The 26,837-nt window shown below is 50.7% G+C and overlaps 1 protein-coding gene across 2 annotated transcripts in view; it reads right to left on the bottom strand.

The window, feature by feature from the left end:
- LOC116999888 (phosphatidylinositol 3-kinase regulatory subunit gamma) overlaps positions 1-26,837 on the bottom strand; it is a 76,877-nt gene that overhangs the window by 25,187 nt on the left and 24,853 nt on the right. The window contains exon 1 of one of the 2 annotated variants that reach the window (XM_033066952.2): positions 6,510-6,832. The exons of the other annotated variant lie outside the window; for it this stretch is intronic. Within the exon in view, the coding sequence (XP_032922843.1) occupies positions 6,510-6,615 (106 nt within the window). The 5' untranslated portion in view covers positions 6,616-6,832. Of the gene's footprint in view, positions 1-6,509; positions 6,833-26,837 lie in introns of those variants that run through there. 2 annotated transcript variants of the gene reach the window in all.

Raw genomic sequence — 26,837 nt, 5'->3', positions numbered from 1 at the left:
TCAAGGGTTAGAGGAAAAAAACTACCAGAGAGCAAGCCACAGTTAATAAAGGGAAAGGATTATGTTTGGAAGGGAAAAATGGACCTGAAGTACAAGAGCCACAAAGTGACACTGAAGTTATTCTGTAGCAAATGAACAAACAATATTAAGGAGTAGATTGGTGTTTCTATAATTCTTTCAAACCCACCAATTTTTGTGCAGAGAAATGTGATGTTTTTGAAGCCATATCTAGGTAACTATGTGTCATCTTCAGGGATATCTGCTTTTAGAAGTAACATCCCTATGAACTACCACTAAAACCATAAAAACTGATAGACTTTGGGTGAATGCTGGAAGCAGTCACAGGCTGAAGCAGCTGAAGCATTTCATCTCCTCTTTCAAAGTGCTCTGGATGGAAAGCATCCATCTTGAGTGTGCTGCTGCACTCAAAGCCAGCGAAGATCCTGGATCCTGTTCAGCCAGAGGAAAGCTTCAGAGCTCATTGTGCTTCGGCATGAGGATTCACCAGGCAGCTGGTTGGTGTTCAGCAGGGCAGCTGGAGTCCTTTTTGGAAAGGGCTACAAGAGGCACCACCTGCACTTTGCCTTTTTTGTGTATTGTATGGATCCTTGTAAAGGTCCCTGTATATAGACACTTTTCCTCAGAACTAGGAAAACTTAATATACTGGAATATATTCACTGGAACATTGCAGAGTCTTTGTCTATTGAGTGGAGGACACAGCAAACATAAAGGACAATGAAAATATCTTCTAAAGAAGTTACATCCACTCATACTGTTTGGGGACCCAGCATCAGCTCATTCCTGTAGTTCATATTATGTGGAGAAGCAAATTCTTGCTTACTTAGCTATTGTGCAGACTTTAACCTGTCAGAAGAAATGAGATAAAAAGCAGAAGAAAAAAAGACAATCTGACTCATTTCCATAGGGGCACTTAGTACATGAGCAGAGATTGTTCCTTAAGCATTACTCAGCAACCTACTTTACAAAAATGAGTTTTCCAAAAAATCCAGCTAGAACACACCTATTGCTTTAATGGGACTGAAGTTCTACAGCAACCTGTTTCAACAGTTAACAGTCTTTCTGACAATAATAAAGCCTAAGCTTTAAAACACACAGGGCATGCTGATAAAAGTATTCTTTATTCTTCTCTAGCTCTCTGCCCAAAAAGTGACTCACTAAACAACCAACATGAGGTGATGTAAGGCACCCAACTGCATTCAGTCCTGAGTGTAGATGTGTATGACCAGCTATGCCTCTGTTTTCCCAAGCTGTAGAGCAAAGATAAGCACAAATAGCTTCAGTCTGGAATAAGATAATCATGCAGGCAATGGCAAAGACAGAAGACAACTCAGCTGCTTGGGAAAGCAATAACCCCCACAGAACACTTCAGGAAGAGTTTTCTCCTTTTAAACACTGAGACAGAAAGAATACCATGATTAACTCCTGTCAGGTACAGGAATCATGCAAAGCAAAACTGTTTGGAACAACTGCAAAAATAACATTTTCTGCAAAAGCACTTGCTGAAGAACTTAGTTTCTTCTCAGAATGTCCCCTCGTGTTTTAGTGTGCACAGGCCTATAGCTTTAATAACACAGAGTTGAAAAACTCCCTTTAGCAAGTTTTGCTTCCCCAACTATTTCTACATCATTTGAAACCTAGTGATAAACACAAATGTAGCCTTTTAAGGCAGGCTCTCTCATCTCAAGCAAAGCAGCACTTCACTTTCTATTAATGATGCTATTTTTTGTGGTCATGTATTTAATTGAGAGCTGATGAGTGATTTCGTTAACAGAGCCATCAAAATGAAAATGAAATGCAAAGAATGCAAAAGCAAGCCTAAAAATGCAATCAGAAATAAAAGAACGGTTACAGAAGTCAATAAATAAAAAGGCCAGTAGAGAACTCTAGGTGAAACATGAACAGAATATAAGCATTTCACATCACTGTCCTCATAGAAGCTGAGACTCCAATCCAAACAATTTTCCCAGATATGCACAACACAGTGACTGAGCCTTATTTACTCCCTGCTCTACCTCAAATCAGCCTGCACAAACTTCCCTTCTGTAACAGGGAAACTTTCAATCTCAAACATCTACTTTCTGAAATATGCAAGACTTAAATTTGCAAAAAAAGACAGTGGAAGCTACAGTGCTGTTGTTTTGAATACATACACTAGTAGAATCACTCTTTTTTTTTTAAGATGTACAAGAACAGAACTATTCTTTGATAAGCTTCTGGAGTCAGATAAGCTGAAGGACAACACTGACAATGCTATTCAAATTTGCATCTGTTCTCCCACTGGAAAACTAGTCAGGCATAGACAGGCAGTGTTCACCTACATCTGGCTATGTGTACCACAAACCCAATTTGAGAAGCCACATTCAGTTTCCACTATAACACTGTTAATGATACAGCATGCTGGGTATCCCAGTAAACACTGCCCTTGAGCTCAGAACCCTGTGTTTTCCAAATTACAATTACAGTATCACCCCCCTAAAATAAGGGTTGTCAAATTATATATGAGAAGAAAATAGAAACTATAATGAATAAATACATCTTTCCCTCGAATACTTGGAATATTTGTCTTACTCATACACTGGCAGTGCTGCTTCTACAAAGCAAACCAAAACTAAGTAGCTCTCAGATTATTGCTCCCCCCACTTAATTATTAAAAGATTTTGTAGCAACAGCATGGTTACAGTGTATGAGGCAAGGCAAAGTACTGCTCTTGAAAAAGACAGCTGGATCAAGCTGTAAGTGTAGTTGGTCATATTTCAGGGTTCAAGCAGGTAGCTTCCACATAGCTTTAGGTCAAAGAGTTATTGTACTATCTGTTCATAGATAGAGCCCACTGTGCATTAGGAAGCCTACCTTAAACTTGTGGTTTTCTTCATAACCCACACAAAGGAAACTAACCTCTAATTTGTAGTTGAGCCAAATATCTTTGCTGACATCTGTATCAGAAACCCCAGTGGAACACTCTTACTGATTTTCATCCAACTGTGACAAAATGTATTCAGTGATTACACATTTTATCACCAACACAACTGATAATGTATCCCAGATCTACAGAGGGAAAGACATTACTTAGCCTTTCTAAGTAGAAGTGAGGCAATACATAGGTAGTGGTGCTTTAGATACTCTGGTAACTTTTGCAGTCAATTTGAAATCCTCTGTTCAAAAACTTCTGGCAGTAAGGACTTTTTGCAGACCTGAACTGGTGATGTCAAATAAACTAAATTCAACCCAGAACCTACTTTCTTGTCTTCTCACATAGCAAGACCCACAGCAACAACAAACATATGAGTGAACCCCTGACAGTTTCCTAATGCCAGAGGCAGCACATGATGCTGCTACAGCCACAACACTCTAACTTAATCCATCATTAGAAAGTTGAGAAGCTGCTATGTTAGCTATAATCACGTTGGGTCTTCAGATACTGAAAGTTACTGGTTGCATGTTGCCATAAAGAGATCTTCCCTTATGCCAGTGATGCATGTATAAATGCAAAATAAAATGAAATAAAATGAAAAAGCATGAGGTAACAGGAGTCATCCTTTTGACTGTCACCACTGTGGCTCCTATGTAAGCTGTACTATTCTGAATTATGCTCTGTGAGTCTAGCAGAGCTACATCCCTAGTTCCATCACTCTGTTTCAGAAAACTGTCCCACTCCTATGGGCAGGATGGATTAAAACCTAGCAGAGAGCTGGCAGTTCCTTGTTGTCTGACTGCCTCTGCTTGAGTTGAGAAAAGCTCAAGTGAGAGAGAGGCATTACTACTTTTATTTCTGAACTTTAGAGCAAAGTCTGTAGGAGAGGGGCTCCAGGACCTGCTTTGAACATCCATTTACACCTACAGCCCCGAACAGCAAACACAGGCACGCTGATAAGCTGGTGCAGGTGCACTGAGGCCTGACAGAAGCTCTGGCTGCGCTGCAGGCTGCCTGCCATCACCAGATTTTATTTCTGCATTATTATTGGGCAAGGCTAAGGTGGGTATTAAGACGGCCTGCCAAGATAAATTAAAGGTCTACTGGCCCTTAACGAGAAACAGTATCCCCACCCTGGGCTCGTAGGTTACGGGTGACACTGCACATTATGTTCACCTTGCTTTTGTCTTCTGCCTCAAGTTTAGATGCAGTAAAATGTAATCAGGGGCAGTCATGCGTGATCCCAGACTCTTGGCTCCCGGGATCCGCCAGTGCCCGGTGCTGCGGCACAAAACCCAACCGGGGATCTCCGGGCTCGAGTTGTGGGAACAAAAGAGCGCTCCGGGGGCTGCACATCGCTGTCCTGGCTGCTGCCGAGGGAACACTGCCACCGCTTCCAGGAGCCTCCCAGGAGCTCCGGCCACCGCGCCGGGAACGCTGCGCCGAAAGCCTTCACCAATTTTCGTTGGGAATGGGCCAAATGGGGCTGCGGTTGTTACCGGGTGCAAACACAGTGACTTTATCCCAAGGCATGCTGAGTGTTTAAGCCTCCCAAATAAATTTTTCCACACTGCCCTTAGGGATGACCTATCATCCCAGGCCAGAAAATGCTTTCCTACCCTGCCTCTGGACAGGGAGAAGGCAGACCCCCTCTGCACACTCTCCCTCCCTCCCCCTGCAATTTAAAAGTTGCAGTTCCACGAAATCAGGACATACACATGGGGATTATCCCATGCATCATTTCCAGCTCTGGCTCATCTAGTTTCAAAATATGAAAGATAAAGTTACTGAACACTTTAGGGATCAGCCTGTAACACGAAGTCCTTTTGCTAACTGGTGTTTGGACTGTGCAGATCCTTGATCCCTGACAAGAGGGCTCCAGTGATGGAAGCATTGGCATTATTAATGATAGAAGAGCTGCTTCTTAATGTAAACTTTGAAAGGCTTCCTAAGAATTTCGCACGGCCAAATCCCTGCAGAAACACTGGAAAGTTGTTTTCTGACCAGTTCCGTTTGTCCAGCCCCTTTTAGTAGCCTCCTTGTACTAAGCCATTCAAGGGGCTTTTTTTTTTTTTTTTTTTTAATAAAAGCCCCACACTAATTGCTTTAAGTCACTGACAATGGGACTTAGGTTTTTGTTCATTTGATACAAGCACACATGAATACTTACCTCGTGAACAGTTAAAAATCAAAAGCATTTACAAGTATGATGTCCTTTAAAGTTCACAGAAGCAAAGTGATTTGACTGAACTTCAGGCTTTCAGGAGTAACATCTAAAAATAGGTAGTATCAGCTATGCAAGAATTTAACGAGTAGTGGCCAGCACTGTGTCTCAGAGATCTGTCCATTTTTTAAAGTGTCACAATTACCAAAAGAAGCAAGTACAGGTCCTTGATATCCAAAAATCTCAGGATGATCACCTCCTCCTGTTTTAATTAAAGTACCACATACCTCCAGAGAGAAAAATACAGCTCAGTGTGCTGAAACAAAGAGAATAAACCACACTTGCAGATACATGCCACGATTCAGGCACAGGTTGAAAAGCACATTCTGAAAGTACGCGCCTCATAAAAGACAGCACTTAGAAGTACTTATTTCCTATCAATTTCTCTGCAGGCTAAGACTTTTGGTGCATATTTTACTGTACCCTCTGTCTATACGGATCAGAGACCTGAGAAGAGAAAGGCCCTTCAATTACCTTACTGCTTCAGCCTGTTTGACTCTTACAGGTATAGTTTCACCAGTACCCATTTATGCTTACTTTAATTCATTTACCAAAGGAAAGCTCAACCTCTCCTCCTCACAAGCCTTCCCTCCCTCTTTAGACACAAAAGAAACTTTCTGCCCATCTAAAAACTTCAGGCAAGCAAGGGATAATACATTTCCCCATTTTCAGCACTAGCAATCCATGAAGTGGGGGGAGGGAAGAAAAAGTGCATCAAATCCTTTTGAACCAGGTTATTAACTGTGCCTCCAGGGATGGATTCCAGCCTGTTCCCAAGTATTATGCCCCCATCACCAAAACCCAGCGACAACGCACACCTCATCTGTCACTGCTGGAAGAGAGCTGGGGAGACGAGAGTCTTGGAGACTGTAAAAGCGATTAAACTGGAACTGAATGGAGGTGGGTAAATCACCACCATCAAAGTGTTACAGGCACATAAAGGCACACAGGTGAAGAGGATAATAAAAGCGCTCCTCTAGGAGCGAATACAGCCGAAATATACGCCTTTCAATAAAGGCATTCAAAAAAGGAGACACGGGAGAGGGGCTGTCGAGCAGCTCTCCTCCTCCTGCCTCCTTCCATCTCCCAAAAGGCACCATAAATTGCTCTTATCCTCCCACCTCCCCCCAAAAAAACCCTAGTATCAAAATACTTTTGCCCAGGAGACAGCGAGCTCAAGTCCCTGGGAAGTTTACACAAAGTTTAACTACAGATATTAATTTTTACAGCCCCCCCTCCCCCTCTCCTTTTATTTTAAAAGGGAAAAGTCTGCAGGAGGAGGGAGGGCAGGGATGGACGGCAGCCCCCGCTGCCAGCGGTGCGGGGGCAGCTCGCAGGCTTCAGCTCCCTACCTGGAGGGTCCATTTCAATGTAAAATATCAGCTCAGTGGAATAGGGCATCATCACTTCCCTCCAGTCCGTGTCATCGCGGTCCATATCCCACACCGTGTTGTACATCGCGACAGCCAAGTCCCGGCACGGTCAGAAATAAGAGGTTGGATAGCTCGGCTTTTAATCGAGAGGTGAAAAAAATTTTTGAAAAAGGGAAAAAAGAAAAAAAAGAAAACAAAGCCGAGAAGAATTCACCTCGCTCTAAAATAACACTTTTTAGCAAAAAGGGGGAAAAAATTTAAATCGCAAAATTAAACTTATTAAAAAAAAAAGCCTCCACGCAAGTCACCTCAGCAGCTGCCCTGCAGGAACTAAAGATAGGTAGTTATATATATATAATGTATAGAGAGAGAGTGCTTCTTTCTGTTTAAAAAGACACCTTTCCACAGAAAAGCCACTTTCCTTAATTCTCTCTAGAAATCGCCGTTTTCGGGGTATTTTTAAAACACAAGCCAAACAAGCCCCCCACAGGAAAGCCGGGGGATGGTGGGAAGCAGCGGATAAAAAGGGGCGATTTCAGTCTCTGGATGAATTCTTTTCGCCGGCAGAGGACGAGAAAGGAGGCAGCGGCGGCGGGCAACAATACGGGCGGGCGCGGAGCCCGAGCGGGGCGGGCGGCGCTGTGTCCGCGGTGCGCTGCGCGCCGGCGGGGCTGGCTGCGCGGGGCTCAGCGGCGGGCGGGCGGCCCGCGGCGGGGCCCGCCGTGCCCTGCTGGCGGCGCGGGGCGGCGGGCGGCGGCGGGCGGCGGGGCCGGGCTCGGGGCTGCCGCGCTCGGTGACATTTTAAGCGGCTCTGAGGGGCCCGGCCGCCGCCACCCGCCTCTTGCCGGGGACCGGGCCACGCCCCCCCGGCGCCAGGGGGCGGGGCTTCGCGCCGGCTTTTTAACCCCTTGGAGGTGAACGGGGGTGTGTGTGAGCGAGTGCTTCCACGAGGTGGAGAGAGGGGTGGGCAAAAAAAACCAAGACATAAAGGGGAAACGTCCCTCTTCACGCCGGTGAGGCAGACCCACACAGAAAGCTTAGTAGAGAATAAAAGTCTGCTTTCCCTGTTTTCTAACTTTTATCCGGCTCGCTTTCGCCACTTTTCTTGACGCTTATTCGCAGTGTCCCCCCCGTGCTGAGGCGCGCAGTGGAGGTGGTAGGTCCCCCGGCTGGCCGGCCGCCAAGGGGCCGCTGCCGCGGAGCACGCGCGGGGGGCGGGGGGAGCGGAGCGCAGTTGCCAGAGCTGCTGCCTTTGTCTGAGGGAGCAGCGAGCGCCGGGATTGGCAGAGGGCTGCGGGCGGCCCAGCCAATCAGCGCGCGGCGGGCCCGGCCGGCTCGATGGCGATTGGCCGCGAGCGCCGGTTACTAAGCGGGACAAAGGAAGGCGAGCGCTGAGGCGAGAGCGGGGCTCGGGGGGCGCGGGGTGACTCTGCCTCGCATCCCGGCCCCGCTTCCCGGCCCGGCAGCTCCCAGCTCCCCGCTCCCCGACACCGCCGGCCCCAGCGCTGCCCCTGGGGAGACGCCTCCTGCCCGCACCGCCGGTGGGGCTGCCCCCGCCCCGAGCCGGTGCGCCACAGCGCCGGGGCTACCTGCCGCCCTCCAGCCCGGGCCGGCTGCCGTGCGGGGATGGGGCCTGCGGGAGAGCCGGGCACAGGGGACCCTGTGCAGGGAGAGCCGCTGGACACATCCCCAGCGGGAGCCTGTCCTGGCTGACCCCTCAGCCGCTGCACTGGCTACAAACGGGCGGCTCTCCTCCCTCCCTGCAGGGCCCTGGCAGCTGCCTGCTGTGTGAGCCACGTAATCCACGTAATAACCTGCCTATCTCAGAGGGCACTAACGAGTGTGACCCTGGAGAAAAACCCGACGCGTTTTCTTGTGACATAACCAGCGGGGGGAGGGGGGAAAAAAAATCCCAAACCACAGGAAAAGGCACCAAACTGGATGTCTGTCTCTCACCAGGTTTGGGTAAGTCTGAGCTGCGAACACACCCGAAAAGGAGCCTCAGCCACATCCCGATGGGCAGCCACAGCCCGCAGCCCACAGGCACCGGCGGGAGGCAGAAGTGTAGCCAGCTCAGCACTCAGCCTCCGTTTTGGCGCGGCGAAGCGTCCTCAGAGAAAGGCTGCTGCTGGGAAATTAAAGAAACGTCCTTTCCTGAGACTCCCAACCAGTGTCAGAGGCTCAAGGATGGACAACACCTTGATCTGCTGTGGAAATGTCAGGGAATGTTGTAAAACCCAGCACTGAAGTTGTCTGCTTTATTTGTACTTCAAAGCGTAGAACAGCAAGTGACAAATAATTTCTCCTGCTCTGGCACTCGGTAGCAGCTCCTGAAAACACCCTCCTGGCTTGGCTGAACCTTAGGGTGACTGTGACATTGAATAACTGAAAGGCTCTACCCAATAGAAGAGTATGAGGGGAGATCTGAAGTTTGCTGATGTATCACAACTTCCACAGCAAGCAATTTAGAGCAGCCTGCTCCAGGAACAGAGCTCCTTGAGGGATGGACAGCTGCAGAAGAGCACAGGGCTTTGATTCAAGTCACTCACTGTGTATAAATTAATTTTATAAACCCATCCGCAAACTCTGATTAATCCACGATAACCAGATACGATTCCTTTTTCTAACTTTTAAATTAAATTATTGAGCTGATACCATGTACCAGCTCCAGCTTCTTCAAAGGGAAATGGCCTCCTTGGAAGCACAGCTGGCTCCCCCAGTGAAATTTAACTTGGTGCTGTGAGCCCAAGCAATCGGCTGCCCACTGGCAGGGTGTGGGGCATCCCACAAGGGTCGGGAATGGGTGTAAATGCAGAAGTGGACGCTGCTTTGTAGGTCCTGCAGAGCTAAAAACTGGGGCTGTGGTCCCTGTGGCAGCCCCCAAACTTAGATTAGCAGCTCTGGCAGAGAGGGGGGAGGAGGCAGACTCAGGTTGAAATTCATTTTCCCCCTTCCTGCACCTCATTATAAGTTCCACCCACATAAGACCTAATTACTTGGCTTTTATGCTGGCAAAGTGGATTTCATCCTTGCTGGTTCCCATGGTGGTTGCCTTCATTTTCATGGCGGCACTGATGGTTACAGCTTATTGATGTTTTCACTTTAGTGATTTAAAGCAGAATACATTTTGTTATTAGCACTGGTTTCTCTCATTGCTGCTTTAATCAAAGATGCAATTTAAGGCAGAGGATTGTGTGTAATGGTAAACAGTAGGATAATGCCTTGAGAGAACAGAATATTAATGTGTTTTTATTTCTCAAAACTGTGCTTATAATTTACCCAAGATTGCTTGGCTCCCAAAACACACGTATGGGGTGCTCCCTTTCCTACCACACTGCCTGCCTTGCACCAGGGATGAGCATGGTGTGCATGTGTGTGCCCAGGGGGGAGAGGGAGGCACTTGTGCTGCCTTAGACACTGCTAAACCCCCTCTGCCTGTGCCTCTCTTCCACAGGCACAAAGTCTGAGCATCAGAGAGCAGAGACAAAGCCGGGAGCACGCTGAGGGCTCGGGGATGCTCAAGGTCTGGGAGAGTTCTCACTGCCAAAACCTGGCCATGCAAACCCAATACATCATCCCAAGACAGGAAAAACTACATTCAAACACTGCAACAAAATAATGGTGATTTGGCAGTGCCTGAGCAGGGGTCAGAGTGCTGGAGGAGGGGACTTGGTGCCCCATGCTATGGCTGAAAGACAAGAAGTGAGCCTAATGCCTTCTGCCTCCCTGACATCCTGCATCGACGGCTGTGCGTTTGCTCACTTTCCTTTCCCTGGATCTGACAATTTGCATTTCAAGGCAAGATTAAATATTGAAGTTTTGAGCGCTTCCATGTGCTTCAGGAGGAGCTGAACAGACCTGCACTGGAACAGACTGAACACAGAAAAGCCATTTGTGCCAAACTGCTTGGTTTCCTCTTTGCCGAGCCATGATAATGTGATATCCGACAGCTGAATGTAGGCCACAACAGGCTTTTATAGTTGGAGGGCTGGAAGAGGGAGGGGGGCTGAATCCACAGTGCTACCAGCCAAATGCACGAAAATTATGAGACTTTTGGGGCAGGCTGGAGACTCCTGGTCACTCCTGAGATCCAGATATTAACTGCACTGTTAGCACAAGCTCAGGGCCTGCTGGAGGGGAGCTTGGAGAAGGTAGAACTGCATTCACATCAGCAGGGATAACTCCCTGGCCATCAGTAGATGCTACATGAAATTACTGGCCTTTTGCTGCACAGACACTGGGATTTTTGGAGAATGTGCTGTGATTGGTGGCCAGCTTCCCACAGGGGCAGCCACACCTTGCAAGGAACAGCACAAGAACAACCAGTTACGGCAGTTTGGTTTGGTTAACGGATTCTTCCTGCCTGTTTCTCAGCTCCTGATGATGAGGGAAGATGGGAGGGTTTCTCTGCTTTGGCTTAGATGCTGCTGCTGGGGTCTCAGTGTGGCTCAGTACACCCCAAACCAACCCTGGGGCTTGCTGGCAGGAGAGGCATTGGGAATGGCAGGGATTTATCCTGCCTTCCTGAACCACGGGGACAATGCCAGCAGCACCTTCCCTTCCAGTTGTACAGTCTGAGCCCCAAAAGTACCACAGAGACCACAAAGCATTTGCCACAAGACTAAGAGTACTAATCCCTGCAGGGGTGAAGCAGCAGCAGTTTGCTTCCCTGCATCCTCCTGAAACTTCATGTGAAATGTAATGAGCGTTTTTAACAAGGACTGTGCTTCCTCTCTCTGCTTTATAGTCATTTTGTGTCCTAACAGGCTGCAAAACAGTTGCCTCACTCCACCCCAGATGCGGCCACATTTCTGTGGTGAGGAAAAACTCTGGCAAGTGTGCCGAAGTCGGGTGCTTTGGTTTGAAAATTATACATTGCATTAAAAACCTGTATTAAAGAATAATATGTGGTCTGCAAAAAACATTCAAATGAAACACTTCAGTGTTAGGAAGTGTCTTATTTACAGCAGAGAGAGCAGCTTGTGCCCTTTTCCCTCCCCTGTCCACTGGGTAAGGAGAGAGATTGAAATAGGGGCTCATGTCCATGAAGGTTGGAACACAAGGCATGCACACAGAGCTCAGCTTGCGAGGAATCATACATTAGGCATTTCCTAACTTAAAAGCACTTGGCTTTGCATTGTAAACAACATTCTTTTAACATAGGAAATAACATTTAAAAAAAAAATAAAGAAAAAGTTCCTTTAAATAAATGTCTATAATGTAGGTTTTTGCAGCTGGACCTAAGGTATTCCTCAGCAAGGCTTGGACTGGCCTTTCCTCACTGCTCCAGAGGCTTCTGCCCAAAAAATTGCAGGAGTAACGGTCCGGAATGGAAGCAGAAAGCTGCTCTCCTGCAAGGGGAGGGGAGGTGTGTGGCTTTTGCAGCTGGACAGGGGATGCCAGCCCCATGCTCTGCACACGGGTGTCTGGGGTGGACACATCTGCACCTGGAGGGTGCTCAGGGCTGGACGAGGGGGTGGGCGCGGGGGGGTGAGGGAAAGGACACGCTGCACTGAGCTGTGCTGAATTGCTGCTTTGGCAGACAGCACCGGGCCAGCTCTTTAGAAAGTTCACGTTCAGTTATTGTTTTGACAGGCTGCCAAAGTTTTCCTGAGGAATGCAGGCAGCAGAAGGGAAATGGTGATTTTCAAACTTTTTTTTTTATAACTCAGCCAAACCAGAATGGAATTTCATGGGAAAAGTGAAAGGTACATCTCTAGCCTCGGGGCATCGTTGCTGCCAAGTTTCAGGGTCTGGCTGCAAACAATGGAGGTGTCGGAGCATCTCCAAAGCGATGCACCCTTGCACGCACTCACATGTGCTCACGCACACTCAAACACACGCTGGAAGCATCTTCTCTAATGGTTACTGCTCCCAGAAAACTGGCAGTAACCCGCAGCGCTTTCAAAAAGAGTATGCGGGGTGTAAAGGTAGGCGACAGAGCAGCTGATGAAAGGTTTGCGACTTGGGAGGGACACGGGTGCTGTCCCCACCCCAGCCCTGGCGTGCAGCCAGCCATAGGGGCACTGCTTCTCTCCACATGCTCTTCACTAGGTCAGTCCCGGAGCCACGGGGTGTTTTTGCAGGTCTTCCTACCCCCAGGAAGGGCAGGAGGTTTGAGCTCCCCTCCTCCTCCTCCAGAGGGAGGAGAGCAGCCGGTGAGCCGGGCTCCAGCGCTGCAGCACCCCGGGGTCTGCGGGGCTGTGGAACCGGGCTGGGGAACTGCCAGTTACCTTATATTTTCCAGTACACTAATTTCTCTTGTCATCTTGCCAGTGACAAACAGAGAGAGTTAAACAGAGCAATCCATTAAAGAAGCAGCCTGACAGACCGATTGTTAAGGGTTTCAGCGATCCCCATTTACACTGGCTTGAAAAAAATTTTGCCTCGAGCAGCTCCAATTACAGAATTATCGGACCACACTCTGGTCCCTTTGTGCACTTCGCATCTCTGTCATCGTTCCAGGCCTCTCTCTATTTAGTTGCTTGGAAATGGTGAGCAAAATGGGAGACTTGTAACAAATTCAGAGAAATTAGAGGGGGAGAAAAGAGAAAGAGAGAGAGAAAGAGACAAGCTCCTTCCCTGATTCTAATGTCCTAAACCAGAACACTTTTAAAATGTAACACTGTATAGGAATTTAAAATATTTTTCACTTCCTCTATTCATTGCTTTAATGCACTGGAACCACTTGCTTGGATTCACCTCCCACCCCCTTCCCAAGGAATGTACAATAACCACTCTGTAAATTCCTCAGGTCTGATTTTAAGAGGTACTGTAGAACTTTATTCACGGAGGAAAGAAATAATCCCAATACCTTCCTGCAGCAACTCTTTTTAATAAACATGGCAGTATATATTTTGATCCCAGCCAGTGATGCAAGCAGCAGGAAGAGGAAGTCAATAGCACCTCTAGGAAAAGCAAGGTCTCAGCACTGCTCTGCTGACATCCCACTCAGTGACCTTCAGGGTTTGAAGGTGGCACCATTCCCGGTAAAAGGAATTCTGGAAAGCCCAGAGGACTTTTCACTTCCGCAAAAGCAAAACTTGAACTCTGTAGATTTGTTATTATTATGAAAAAAACCCTCAGCACAATCGTTTCCCTACCCTAGGATGCAAAGCTGAAGGGTTTCCTCACCCTTCACCTTTGGCTAAGTGAAGCATGGTCCCCCATGATGCAGCAGCTACATGACATGGACATTATGTCCCAACCCAGTGTGGCATCACCTATTTTTCTTCCAGCTCTCCCATTCCTGGCTTCCCAAACAATTTTACCATCCCTCTGCCAGTATTATCCTGATAGCAGTACCCTCATAATTCCTCAATATGTAAGAACCTGCCCCCTTTCCTGGGGATCATCTGGTTTCACAGGGAGGGAAAGTGAGCAAAGTCACCTCTGGGCAATGCTGGAGGAGGCTGAGATCAAACTTCAATCTTAATGCACCAGGGAATGCTGACTTCCCTCTGGCCCAAAACAGAAGGAAGTTTCTTATGGCTGAGTCCTCAGTTCTGCCATGCAACTTCTTTGCCCCCATCCGTTTCCCTGGGATTTGATGGAACTGATCAATCAATTTCTCTGTGTCCAGGGAACCTCACTGCAGTACATCCATACTTGGAGCTCTGCCCAGCTGCAGGAATGGAGACTTCCCACCGCAGATTTTGGGTGGAGATCAGAAGCAGGGGAAAAACCCGCATAACAACCCAGGGAGCTCTCGGGGGTATTGAAAAGTCCTCTCATTTCTTATTAATCACTTAGGCCAAGAACTCAAGTGTAGGCAGTCTGTTGGCCAGGGTTGTTTTCCTTGCAGTTATCCACATGCAATTCATGCCTTGGAAAATGACCCATTTACCATCATGCATTGTTGCTTAGCTACATGCACTTTCCCGCTAAGTTTTCCCAAATGGAAACATGGCTCTATTTGCTTTGAAGATCATTTTCCCTGGCTTTCTCTGCTTTACAGTAAATAAGCATAAGAAGAAGAGCCTCTGAATGCTGAGTAGAGAAATAAAACAAACAGCGCAGTGTAGGGTGAGCATTTGAAATCCAGTGGATGCGATGCCTTCCTTGTCCAGTCAAGGTGATGGGCAGGGAGGGTTTGAGGTCAGGTTCATTAAGACCTTTTTTGTCTGTCCTTTTCATAAAGGTTCTTTCCCTGCTGAGGATTTCCAAACAATTTGGTTGAATAATTCTGTGTTCCCAAGAGAAGAGCATTATTTCCCTGGAGGACAGGTGGGACTTAGGAGCACCGAGGGCTCACTCTGTGTCTCTGCTGCCATGCCTGTCTTGTGGAATCCTAGGTATACTCTGTAAACATGCAGGGAAACACCTCCTTCATACCTGCAAGCCAGCACACTACTTTGTGCCACTAGACAAGACTTTATCCATCAAACCTCACCATTTCTCACGTTCACTAAGTCCTGACCACACTGTCGTTGTGCATGGTAGATCTGCCACTGCAGCATGAAGTTCAGCATCCCAGCACACCAGGCAAATCTTTGGGCCATTTGCTGGAATCCTGAGCCCACCAGTGCCTATGCTACACAGATGTCCTCAAAACATGCAACAAATCCAGAGGTTTTGGAAAGCAGAAGCTTTACAGCCCATGCACAGAGGGATTGTGCAGCACATGTTCAGCTGTGTCCTGGGATCACTGGTCTTGCTCAGCCTTAGGGCTGAGCTGTGCCGGCATGGTGCTTGTGTCCAGGATTTCCAGATGTCCAGCAGTTCATCTGCTCCTCAAGGATCAGACAAAACTTGCAACATCTTCAGATTTTACTAAGGACAAAGCTTTCGGGTAAAAAGGCAGCCAAGTCTCTCTCACAGCACATAGGTTAGTAGAGAACTCAGTGGAAAACCTTTTGTTTCCTGGTGCCATGAATGTGCTGGACAGGAGCTCTTTGTGGAGAGCAGACACAGCCGTCAGCTGCCGGAGCTCCCAGAGTGGGACGCTCTGAAGGGTGAGCTCTGTCCTGCCTTCTGCTGACAAAGCATAAAATGCATATTGTCTCCAACAGAAAAAGGGGAGAAACAAAGTAAATCATGTGATGCTGATTACCAGGCCAAAACACTGAACTAAGGTTTAATACAACAGTTCCCAGGGTGACAGAAAGTGAAGAGGGATTTTGTTCCTATGCAAATCCTGGCCGGTGGGTTGACACATCCCAAACACTGCGCTCTGTGAGAGCTGCCAGCACCTGAGGAAACACCTTTACTCCCCTGTCGCGGGGAAGCTCTTATCTTGCTTTGACCAAGTGTACACAATAGAGCTTTGTTTTGGGCGATACCTCCCAGATGAACGGCCTGTTAGAAGAGCTTTGAGGAATTAAATGAGTGAAAACAGTAGCAGAGGGGAGAGGGAGGGGAAGGGGAGAAAAACTTGCTGCTGCACTACAGGAGGAGAAATCAGTGAATACTAAACCCACTAAATAAGGAGCTGGGATCTATGTCAGACTGAAAAAAGTAAATGTATGACCTATCTCCCTGCCAGCAGAGGCACCTCATGACAATGTCTCAGTGCTAAAGTGGGAATCCACTTCACCGCCCCCTGTGTCCCTGCAGCAAGGGTGGGGATGCTGTTGCCTGCAGATGCTGCCCAGGCCTGTAGTGCTCCAGCCCCCAGGTCCCCACACACCGAGCTCAGGTGAACCTCATCCTTATGGTATGGCCTCCTGACCCCACCTCTCTGCAGTGGGTGTGTTTCAGGACAGGCATTTTGGGGAGCCCAGCCGGTGATTGTATCAGACAGTGTGTCCCCTCCTTCCCTTTGCCATTGCCTTTCTGCAGCTGAGGCCAAATCCTGCTTCTTGCAATCCCCTCCGGCCTCTTTGGTTGATGGGAGATGCCAGGTCTTTCTTGCCCTGAGCAAAGGATCTCTCTGGCTCAGTGCAGGCTGGACTTAGGTCCTGGAGCTGAATCAGGCCAATGGCAGTTTTCACGAATGGAAATCCCCCTGGTTTTATTGTCTTTGAAGCCTAGGAACACCTGCCTGTTGCTCAGGGAAACAAGTCAGGCAGGATAAGGGTCTGGCAGCACCTCCCCTTTGTTCTGTGTCCTTCCCGGGCACCCTTTGGAGCCCAACCCTGCCAGCACCCTGTGCCCCCCATGGTTGGTTAGGAGTTGGCTGTGTGAAAATCAAACATCAAAGGGCTCTTCCAGCAAGGGCTATTTCCACATCAAATGCCTACCTCCAGTCCTGAGCCATTGGGGAGAGAACTCTTCATAAAAGGAGAGGGAAGATTAATATTATTTTTCGAAAGTATAATGGGAGGTTTCCACTCCCCAAGCACTTCAGAGTTGGTTTTTGCACAAAGCCAGAATAATTTCAACCCCAAAGGAAAAAGAAAAATACATAAGAGAAGGTTAAAAATGCCTGAAAAAATAGTTGGTGTGAATAGAAATGTTCGGGTCACTGTCATTTTAGGGGCTGGAAGAGGCTGCTGCTGGGAGAGCCTGACTTTCCACAGGAATGCATGTCCTCCATCCTCACTCAGAGCAGCAGGCTTGTTCTGGATGCACAGGGAAGCGGGGAGAGCCAAGGACAGGCTGTCAGAACTGCAAACTGGTGAGAAGAGGAAGGAGAGGACAGGGGGTAGAGAAGATGCTGGAAGCACTCTGTTGGGCAAGTGGAACAGGAAAAGCCCGCTGTGAAGTACAGCCCTCCCTGAGACTCTTCCCAGAGAAGGGCGGCACAAATCCGGCCAAGCGACGGCTGGCAGCGTGCCTGGAGCGTGGCACAGCTCTGCCTTGGAAAGGCACCTGCAGCCTCAGCATCTTCCTCTTACAAACATGCCACAGCATCACGGGGGAACCACAGTCCTGCAGCCTGACAGCCAGTTTCTGCTCTGTGAGCATGAGCCATTGGGCCAGACGGGTGTATGAACAATTATTTGATCATTTCCACTGCAGGAACCAACTTGACAAATACCTCCGATTCACAAGCTTGCAGTCTGCTTCTGAAAAACCAGACCAGGAGCAAGCTTCCACCCTGGAAAAATCCCTTGCCTGTGTCTGCAGTGCATCCTTTTCCCATGCTGGGAAAGGTTGGGACAAATACAGAAGTGGCCAGGGAGCTGGCAAAGCTGCGCTGGGGCAATGTCCCCAGGCTGGTGGGTCAGGGGTGGCAGGGCTGGGAGGTGGTCTGTCCTTGGGTGACTTAGTGCCTTGCTTGTTTTCTGCTTCTTGGTCGTTCAGTTTTGCTAGTGTGTACCTAACTTTCCTCTGGACTTGGGGTACAGATGTGAAGCAAAGTGTGGCATAGTCCTTGCAGCCCCAAGCCTCACAGCCTCGGGTGACATGGACCCCTCAGTGATTTTCACTTAAAATGTGGGTAGGGAGAAAATACTTGTGGATAAAGAAATACAACATATGATCCTGAGGGCTCAGGGAAACTCTGTTGGTTAAGCCAAATCTTGCCTTTTCCCAATGCTTGAAGTTACCCATCCATGACGAGGGCTGGAGCAGACATCTTCACCCCATAAATCCCACTTAAGCCCTAAAGAAAATGCTTCACTGGTGCTTCAGGTTCATCTGCTGGCCACCACAGGGACAGAGGCTTCACACTGTCCCAAGCAAGCAGAAAAAATCCCCCAGTCTGCCTACTGGAGATTGGAACAGATGGCCAGAGGGCAGTGATGGGAGAAAGCAGGAGCAAGGAGGTGGTTGGGCAGCAGTTTGTGGGACTGTGCTGGCAGCACTGTGTGCCCCAGAATCCTTCCTGTGCACCTGGAGTCAAAGCAGGGGGTGATGGCAGATCTTCTCCCCCAGACACTGCCTGTTACCAGGAAGGTGGGGATGCCTGGGACAGCAGGGTGTGACACGGCGGGTCAGTGCTGGGAAAGCCAAGGGGTGCACTGGAAACAGGAGACGCCTGCGGCAGACGACGGTGCCAGTGGGACACGGCCGGTTTGCTGCCTGTGGGACTGCCAATGCTGCCCAAAACAGCTCGCTCAGATTTACTGTAAGGGCAGCCAGGCCGTCCATAGCTTGTGGGGAACATACCAGCCCTGCCTGCAGAAAGGGCTGCGGAAGCCAAGCTGGCCCCTTGCCCAGCAGGCTGGAGGAGGGAGCGGGGGGGCTCTGCAGCCCTGCCCCGGCACAGCACCCTCAGCCCTGCACCCTCTGCCTGCTGCAGGCCCAGAGCCTCGCTCGGGAGCACCAGGTGCATTTTCACTTGCCAGTGTAAGGAGGGGGCGATGCTGTGGACAGAGCCCCCCATACGATTCCACTGCCGCGGCACCAGGGCAGCTGGAGGAGAGTCAGGGGATTCCTGGCTGTGCCCCTGTGAGCGGCACCGCAGAGGGACTCAGAGGCCAGGCTGGGTGCTGCTGGCTGGCAGCCAGCTCATCCCTGGGGCACTTGGGGCCAGGCTGAGCCGGGAAACCCCACGGCTGCGCCCGGCAGCTTCCGGCCTTTGTGAGGGAGCTGGTGGCGGGGCGGTGGCGGTGGGACGGCTGCCATCGTGTCATCCCGGCCCGTGCTGCCGTGCAGGCCCTCGTTCCCTGCAGCCCGAGAGGTGCTGCCGGATGGCGGGACACCATGCAAGGTCGGGCTGAGGGGACTCGCCGTCCCCTCCCACGCAGCTGTGCTGGGAGGGAAATTTCCGATACTGCCGGCTTCCCAGAAGTCAGGGGAGGTTTCATCCCTGGCTCTGCTGTCTCAGCTCATGACTTTTCCCAGCTCAGCCTGTGACCCTGGCGTGCGGGGCTTGGTGCCAGCGGTGTGGAGCGAGACCGAGGGTGTGCAGCCCATGGGGCCAGGCTGTGTGGAGCCAGCCACAGAGCTCCAGCCACTCTGCCAGTCACACCATCTTTGCTGGTGGGTCTCACCACGTGCTGCCCAATGCCAGCCAGCTCAGTGACACAGCACATGCCATGTCCCTGTCCCCTTGCCCCAAAGCCTCACACCGAAATCCCCCATTAAGGCACTGCGGCCCCCAGCAGTGTTGGGGTCACTGTGCTGGGGGTGCCGTAGGGCTGTGCTGCAGGGCCAAGGGCCAGCAGTTTTGTCTCTCCCCTTCCTGGCATGGATGCAAAGCATCCTGTGAGGGAGTGCCTATAAGGGGAGGAATTCTGCTGGCAAAAGCCACAGGGCTGGTGCCCACCAGTGGGCATAGGTGTCCTGGGCTCTGAGGATCAATGGGCCCTGCGCAGGCAGTGGAGAATGTGGCTGCTCCAGGGTGGGATGTGGGAGTCAGGGGACACCAGCCATGTGTTGGGGTATTGGGAGCATGACCATATCCTACAGCAGCCATCCCAACCTTCCCAAGCCACCCAGCACTGGCTATGGATGTTTTCTGTTCTTTCAAGAAATCCAGCTAAAAAGAAGGGACTGTTCCAACCAGGTGACTCCTCCAGAGCTTTTGCCTCTGCTCTGTGTTCAAGCAGCAGTGATCTTTGCTTAAGAATGTCCAAATCTTTGCTCTGCATAGGCTCTGATTTTGAGCTCCCAAAGACTGAAGGGCTCAGGCTCCTGGCACCTTCCCATCCCTGCCTGTGCTGACTGCAGGGCCTGTTGCCAGAAAAAAAACTGAGCCTGGGACCTCAATGTCCGGCCTAAACCTGATGTGCCTGAGAAGGAGGAGCACTGACCCTGACCTCCACAGCCCTCCAGCACCAGCTTGGGCTTAACTCTTTCCTGTGCAGGAAGATTTGAAGCCTTCCAGTTAAATCCAGGAAGGAGTTAGCCAGTCTTTGTGGCAGGAGGATTAGAGGCAGAGGTAAATGCTCCTGCTAAGTGTAATCTGACTGGTTAAAAGCTCAGCTCAGCCTCTATCCCAGCATTGTCCTTGCTTCTTATAAATACAAGAGACAATTCTGCAAACACAGACTTTTCCTATTGCCACGCAAGGGGGTGGTGAGAACCTGTTGTTCTACCCCTCTCCCTAGGATATCATTAGGATTTATTACCAACCCCCACTGCCCTCCTTTCTCTGGGATGGGTTGGACACTGGCAGCCTCTGACCCTGCAGGTGCAGCAGGAGAGGGATTACAGCTCATGGGGCCACAGGTCAGGGCAGGTAAAGGCAGCAGAAGCTCCTGACGTTGGAGAAATGGGACTGGGGGCAGATCCAGAGCCCTCTTTCTCCCCACAGGCCAGGGGTTCCTCCAATCCCATGCCCTGGGGAGCTCCCTGGATGGGATGGAACAGGAGTTGCAAGTGGAGTCTAGGAGTTCTATACTGTGGAGTATATAGCAACACAAAACAGAAATGAAAAATTATCATAACTATGTGAAAATAGTTTACAGTTACTTGTTTCTCTCTGAAAACTTCTGGAGCTGGTGGCCCTAAGGGGGCACAGGACTGTGGCAGGAGCCCCTGGCCATGTGATGGGAGCATCTGTATCCCTACTGTCCCCTGCAGGTGACAGGACTTCCTGGGCGGTACTAGCCAGGACCCTGCGTGCCAATCCCAGGGGTTTGTGGGTGCCCTGGAGAAATGTCCCTTGCTCCCACAAATGGAGGGTGCACAGATGACCTCTTCCAGGGGATTATGGCTGAAGTGGGGGGCTTTCATGAGAAGTATGAGCAGGCAGGGATCAGGGTCTTACCAGGATTAAGGTATTTTCCATGCATTTAAACTAGTTGTCACGAACCCAGAGGTGACCCAGAGCACAGCACCTGGAGGACAGGGGAGAAGAGGGGGGAGAAGCTCATGGCCACCCCACAATCCACCCCAGGGCTTGCAGAGAGCTGGGAGAAGTTGGTCACAGAAGCTTGGAATTCCCCAAAGCCCCAGAGATGATCTCTGGTCCCCAGTTTGCAGAGGTGAATAGGTACTGCACAACCCCAGTGAGGTGGCTGCTGATGGAGGAGAGCTGGGGAGTTTGAGGGGGACAGCAGCAAGTCCCAGGGAGACAGGAGAGCCCTGTGCCCTCTCTGGGACCAGGACAGAGGGGTCCATCGTGGGAGACGTGAGAGCTGGGTGGCTCCAGGAGCTTGGTAACCTTAATCCTCCCTTGGATTAATGCTTAGGGGAGCTGGGGACAGTGTTTAAACCTGCCAGAGTGAGCCCTCGTGTTGAGCACAGCCCTGTAGTGGGGTCAGAGGGGGACAGAGGGCACAGGTTGAGGACAGGAAGAGGTGCAGGCACTCCTATGGCCTAGTCTGACATGCATCCTCAGATTTTGTGGGCATGTTCCTGGGCCCTGCCCTCCCTGACAGCAAAGGGATGGGCAGTGTGAGGATCAGCTCTGTGGCAGGGTCACTTCTGGTCACTTCTGGAGCTGCCTGGCTCCAAGGAGCTGCTGCTGCCTTGGCTCCACAGGCCCACTGCAGGCTGAACCCCTTGAGCCTGCCCAAGGTGGAAACCATCTGCTCTTGGAAGGACACTCTTCTGGGGGAATATCTGCCTGTAATGAAGTCTCTGGGATGAAATCCCTCTCTCAGGATAAACTGGCTTCCCAGCTTTCAGCCTGGCACAGAGGAGCAGTGCTCAGGGATGCTCAGACAGCTCGTGTTCGTACCCACACAGACCCCAGACTGAGCCCAGACCAGAGCAGAGGACCCCCTAGCTTGTGGCATTAGGAGCCACCCTCCTCTGTAGCTACTGGCTGTGCTGGGGGCTTGCAAGGCCATGCAGAGGCAGAGCAGCCCCAGCCCCAGATCCTCCCCTGAAGCACCTTGTCCCAGCCTACCAGGACCCCACAGCAGATCCCTGTCCCCAGCCCCAGCTGAGCAGGAAATGCCATATGGATACCCTTAGAGGAGGTTCCCACTCCCAGCAGTGTGGGTACAGCTCTCTCCTGAGCTTCTCCTGGTCCCAGCTCTTTACTGGACACCTGGCTCAGCATGAAGGTGCCCCTGGACCCCAAGCACCATTTGCACCTCCTGCACCATTCCAAAGGCTTGGTGCCTCATGGGAATCCCCTCTCCTGTGCCTAATCCAGACCATGGCTCCATGCTGTCCCAACCTGCTGCCAGTCCCAGGGAGCTGCCACAGGACATTGTCACCCATCTTGGTGTGGCCAATGTCACCTTGGGTGCCTCCCTGGTGGGATGGGAGTGGCCTTGCAGGGGCTGCAGGTGGTGTGCTTGTCCCCTGGGGCAGTGAGGTAGGATGGGATGTGCTGTTCTAAGTGGCATCTTAACTAGATCTGATCCAGTCTTGCAAAGCCACAGCGCCTTCAATTCCCTTAGCACTCCAAATCTGCTACTGTGCATCTAAGCGGATTATTTTAAATACCCCATGATGGACTGCTCCTTTGTAATATAAACCAGCCTCATGTGTCCCATTCCCCTCCTATTTGCTGTAATTTAGCTGCAGCTGTGACAGCTAGAAGTCTCCCCAGCTCCCCTTGCTCCCTAGGAAACATCCCTTGTACCAGCCCCTTCCCCAAATCCTCTCTCCCCTGTGCTGCTGGATCCTGCAGATGCTCCCCTCCACACAGCCTTTAAGCTCTTGGGGTGAGTGATGGCTGTGGGATGTGCTGCCCCAGAGCCCCAGAGCTGCTTCATCTCTACCCAGAGCTGAGCCCTGCACCAGGATCACCCCCACCTGCACCTCAGGGCCAGGTTGTGCCTCAGCTGCTTTCACCCAGAGAGGGGCCATGCAGGAACCCTTTGGGTGAGTTTTGCCAGTTTTCATGTTTTTGCTTGAGCTGACTGGCTCTGACACCTCAGTCCTGCTGTGAAGTCAGCCAAAAGAGAATATCCTGCCTCCCATTCCCACTGGAGTGGGGGTTTGGGGAGCACAGGGGCTGTCCTGGAGCCCACCCAGCCCCATTCTCAGCAACAGCAAAGAAGCTGCCACTTTTCCAAGTGCTTCCCTTTGGGGCTTGTCTGATTAACGAGGGCTTGTTATTTCCAAACTGTTTGAAATCGTGTTTATTTTATCTGCTGCTGGATTCCTCTGACTCAGGGCTCATCGTTAACTGCCAAAGATGAGTGACAGATCCTGCTAATTACAGCTAATGATGGCCTTAAAGGATCTCTGCACACACACGTGTGTTTGTGTGCACACATGCCAAGGGCCATTTATAATTTAAAGTGGGGAGAGTCGTTAGCATAAACCATGCCCGGATTAATTGCAGAGAGCAGCCTCTCCAGGGAGGATGCTCACCATGAGGTTGTGGTTTTGAGCACTGGATGCTGAGGACAGCACAGGCTGCCTGGGCAGTGGCAGCGTGGTCCTGAGCTGAGTGTCAGCCTCAGAGACACCAAATCAAATCCACCACACAGGAAGTGTTTGGTGAAGAGCAGTTGGGAGGGACCAGGGGACACCAATATGTGACATGGACATGAGTGGCTTGGAGCCATGCACGGCCGAGGGGAGCTGGTGTCCAGCCCCTGGAAGAGCTTGGTGGGCTGTTTTCCAAGTGTGAGGAGGACCATGCCCAAGAATTTCTGTAGGAACAGGCAATTGGAGGAATGGGATACATTTTTTATGGCTTTACTGAGGATCTTTCCACAACTTTCCACAGCAATGTTTGTTCCAAGCCTTTCCCTAAACCAGCTCTCCACTGAGCTGGCTTTAACCCACCCCTGTGAAGAGAGCACATAGGGATAGACCATGTGTCCCCTGATTCCATCTCCTCATACTTCCTCTCCTTGGAGGGTCCTAGTGATGCCCTTGCCCCTCTGCCTATCCTACCATCTCATGGAAGAGGTATCCAGAAGGAAACCAAAAGCTGTTCCAGATGGCAAAAAGACTCAACAGAGCAGAACAACTGTTCCACAGTCCTTATCTTTCTGCAAACCAAATCCACCTTTCTTGGAATAAAGTAATTCAAGCTCCTCAGTCTTCCTTGGAGCTGGTGAGCAGCAAGAGCAAAGTGCCAGCATTGGCTCCCTGGGGAGGGAAAGTGCCATCCTGCAAAGTGCTTCTATATTGGTCTCTGCCATGAGCAGGTCTAAATTGGAAGTGATGGCAGCAGCAAGCGCCAGGATGCCGAGATGGACTCTGGGGCCCGCACAAAGTGATTTCAGGGGCTGGCTGTGCTTGGCCCGGGGGATGCCTGCCAGCATAGGACACTGCAGTTCTAATCCCACTAAAAGCTAGGTGGAAACGACTTGGACAAAGGCTTTTGTCTTTCTTGCTGAAAAGACCAGATTCCCATCAAGACTAATGGCTTGTGAATTTGTCTAGCATCTTTTGAATTGTTCTGGTCTCCAAAACATTCAGGTTTCTTTTTCTGAAACACTCCCAATGTCCAATTTAAGGCTCTTGCAGAAGCAGCTGTCAGAAGCTGCAGAGCAGAGCTTTCTTCAGACATGTGCAGCCACTCAGTGGTTGTGACTGTTCCTGAAACTGCCCAGGGAGGCTGTTTGGTCAGGGGCAGCCCTTGCTTGTGCTTTTTGCATTACCAAACTCCTGTCACTGTCCTCCAGTCCCTGTTCACACAGGGGTCCTGGGATCTTGTGCTCTCCTGACCCCATTCTTCCCCCTGACATGGTTTTCTGTGCCATAGTTCCCCACTGGCATTTTATGAAGCCCTCTCCAGGCCACCATTCTTATAGCTTTAAACCTCATTGTAGCAGGATCAGGAGATAACAGGAAAGATGCTCTGGAGGAGCCACAGGCTGGGAACACAGAAGGACTGTCACAAAAACAAGAGCAGTGCCAGCCATGCTGGGCACCCACTTCACCATGCTCAGCATCATTTTGCCACAGACACAGAGTTCTGGTGGCAGACCTTGGGGACACCAGTGTGCAGAGGCCATGTCTATGGTACATGGAGCTGCGGGAAATGAGTAGCTTTGAGGTCTCAGGGAAACTTTGGGATGTGCAGAGCCAAGCAGTCATTTCCAAGCCCAGGTGATGTTTTTCCCTCTATGCTGTGGCCAGGGAGGGTCAGAGCCATGTGAGGTGTGGGGCACATGGCAAGGCAGGCCACCACGAGGCACCACACTATGAGCTGCTTGCTCAGCAGCATGCTGAACCCTGCCCAAATAGCCCCTGTGATCACCATCACCCAGTGAGAGAGCCCAATTGCAAAGAAAACAGGGAAGCAACTGAAAAAATAAAGTGTTGCCATGGCACTGTGCACGCCAGGTCGGAAACTTGGGATGGTGCCGAAGCACAGCCTCGGATGCTCCTCCTGCCCCAAGGTATGAAGAGCCAACACAGAAGGGAGAAAGAAGTGCCAGAAGCCAGAGGGAAGACACCCTCCAGATGGCACCAGGGATGGGCAGACAGGGCTTGTGGGTCCTCCTTGGGAAGAGCCAGGGTTGCTGCAGCCACATCTGTGTGGCGTGAGGTGAAATGATTTAGCCCTCACTCCCTGTCTCCTGAGCAGGACATGGTGCCAGGCTGCTCAGTGAGGTGCCAGCCTATGTGGGTATCCCAGCCCCTTCACCACCTGCAGCCCTCCCCAAATTCCAGAAGCATCCAAAAGATGGACAAATCTACTTAACCAAAGAACAGCCTCAGGTTCCCAGAGACAGTCCCATGGGGCAGTAACTTTTTTGAGTTGGAAGATGAGTAGAGATGAACTGGGCAGACACAGCTTTGCTGGGACAGCTGGAAGGTGATGCAGCCTCAAAATCAGGATCAGAGGCAATGCAGTGCCTGCCTCACAACCCTGCTCATACTACTGCCAGACTGAGACCACCAAACTCCTTGCACCTCTGTCCTGTGCCTCTGGTTATCTCCAGCATCAGCTGGCTTGGGGCAGGACAGGTCATGTCCCAGCTGGGTGCTCCTGGCCCTGCGGGCGTGGGCAGGGTGTGGGTGGAGGCAGCGGTCCCTGCCCTATCTGCCAGCCTCTGGGATTAGTTGTGCACATCGAGAGCAGCTCTAGCTGTGCCTGGGTAAGAACAGATAGACACAGATAAGGCAACCTGAATCCTGGGGAAGGCGAGCCAGCTTCATTAATCCCCGTACATCCAAGCGCTGACAAAGATGCTATCATCCCCTTTCCCTCCCCAGCAGCTTATGTGTGGCTGTCAGTCCTGCCTCACACAAGGACAAAACCAGTGCTCACATGGGTGGCCCCTCTCTCCCAGAGCTGCTAAATTGCTCCCATGGGTCACTGCTGGTACAGGGGGACAGCTGGTGTAGGCATCACAGCCCACACAGGGATAGGGCTGGTACAGTCAGCATGGGACACCACAGCTGGTACAGAGACCTATGGATGGGGCAGGGATGTGCAGCCAGGACGGAGACTGCCAACAATATGAGAAACACAGCCAGGATGGAGACCCAGCTGGAATGGGGACACATGCAGGGGGACTCTGTAGAGCCCTGGGACATAGTGATGCCGCAGGACAAAGGATGACCTGCAGTATCACCCACCCCTGTGATGGCTTAGGGTCATACCCACATCCCTCCCCAGGCTCCAACTCTCCAGCTGCCACAAGCTGGAGGGTTCAGCAC

The sequence above is a fragment of the Catharus ustulatus genome, chromosome 9 (assembly GCF_009819885.2).
Source record: "Catharus ustulatus isolate bCatUst1 chromosome 9, bCatUst1.pri.v2, whole genome shotgun sequence".
NCBI lineage: Eukaryota > Metazoa > Chordata > Aves > Passeriformes > Turdidae > Catharus > Catharus ustulatus.
Note: the sequence above shows the minus strand (reverse complement) of the source record. Positions and strands in the feature narration are given on the sequence as shown.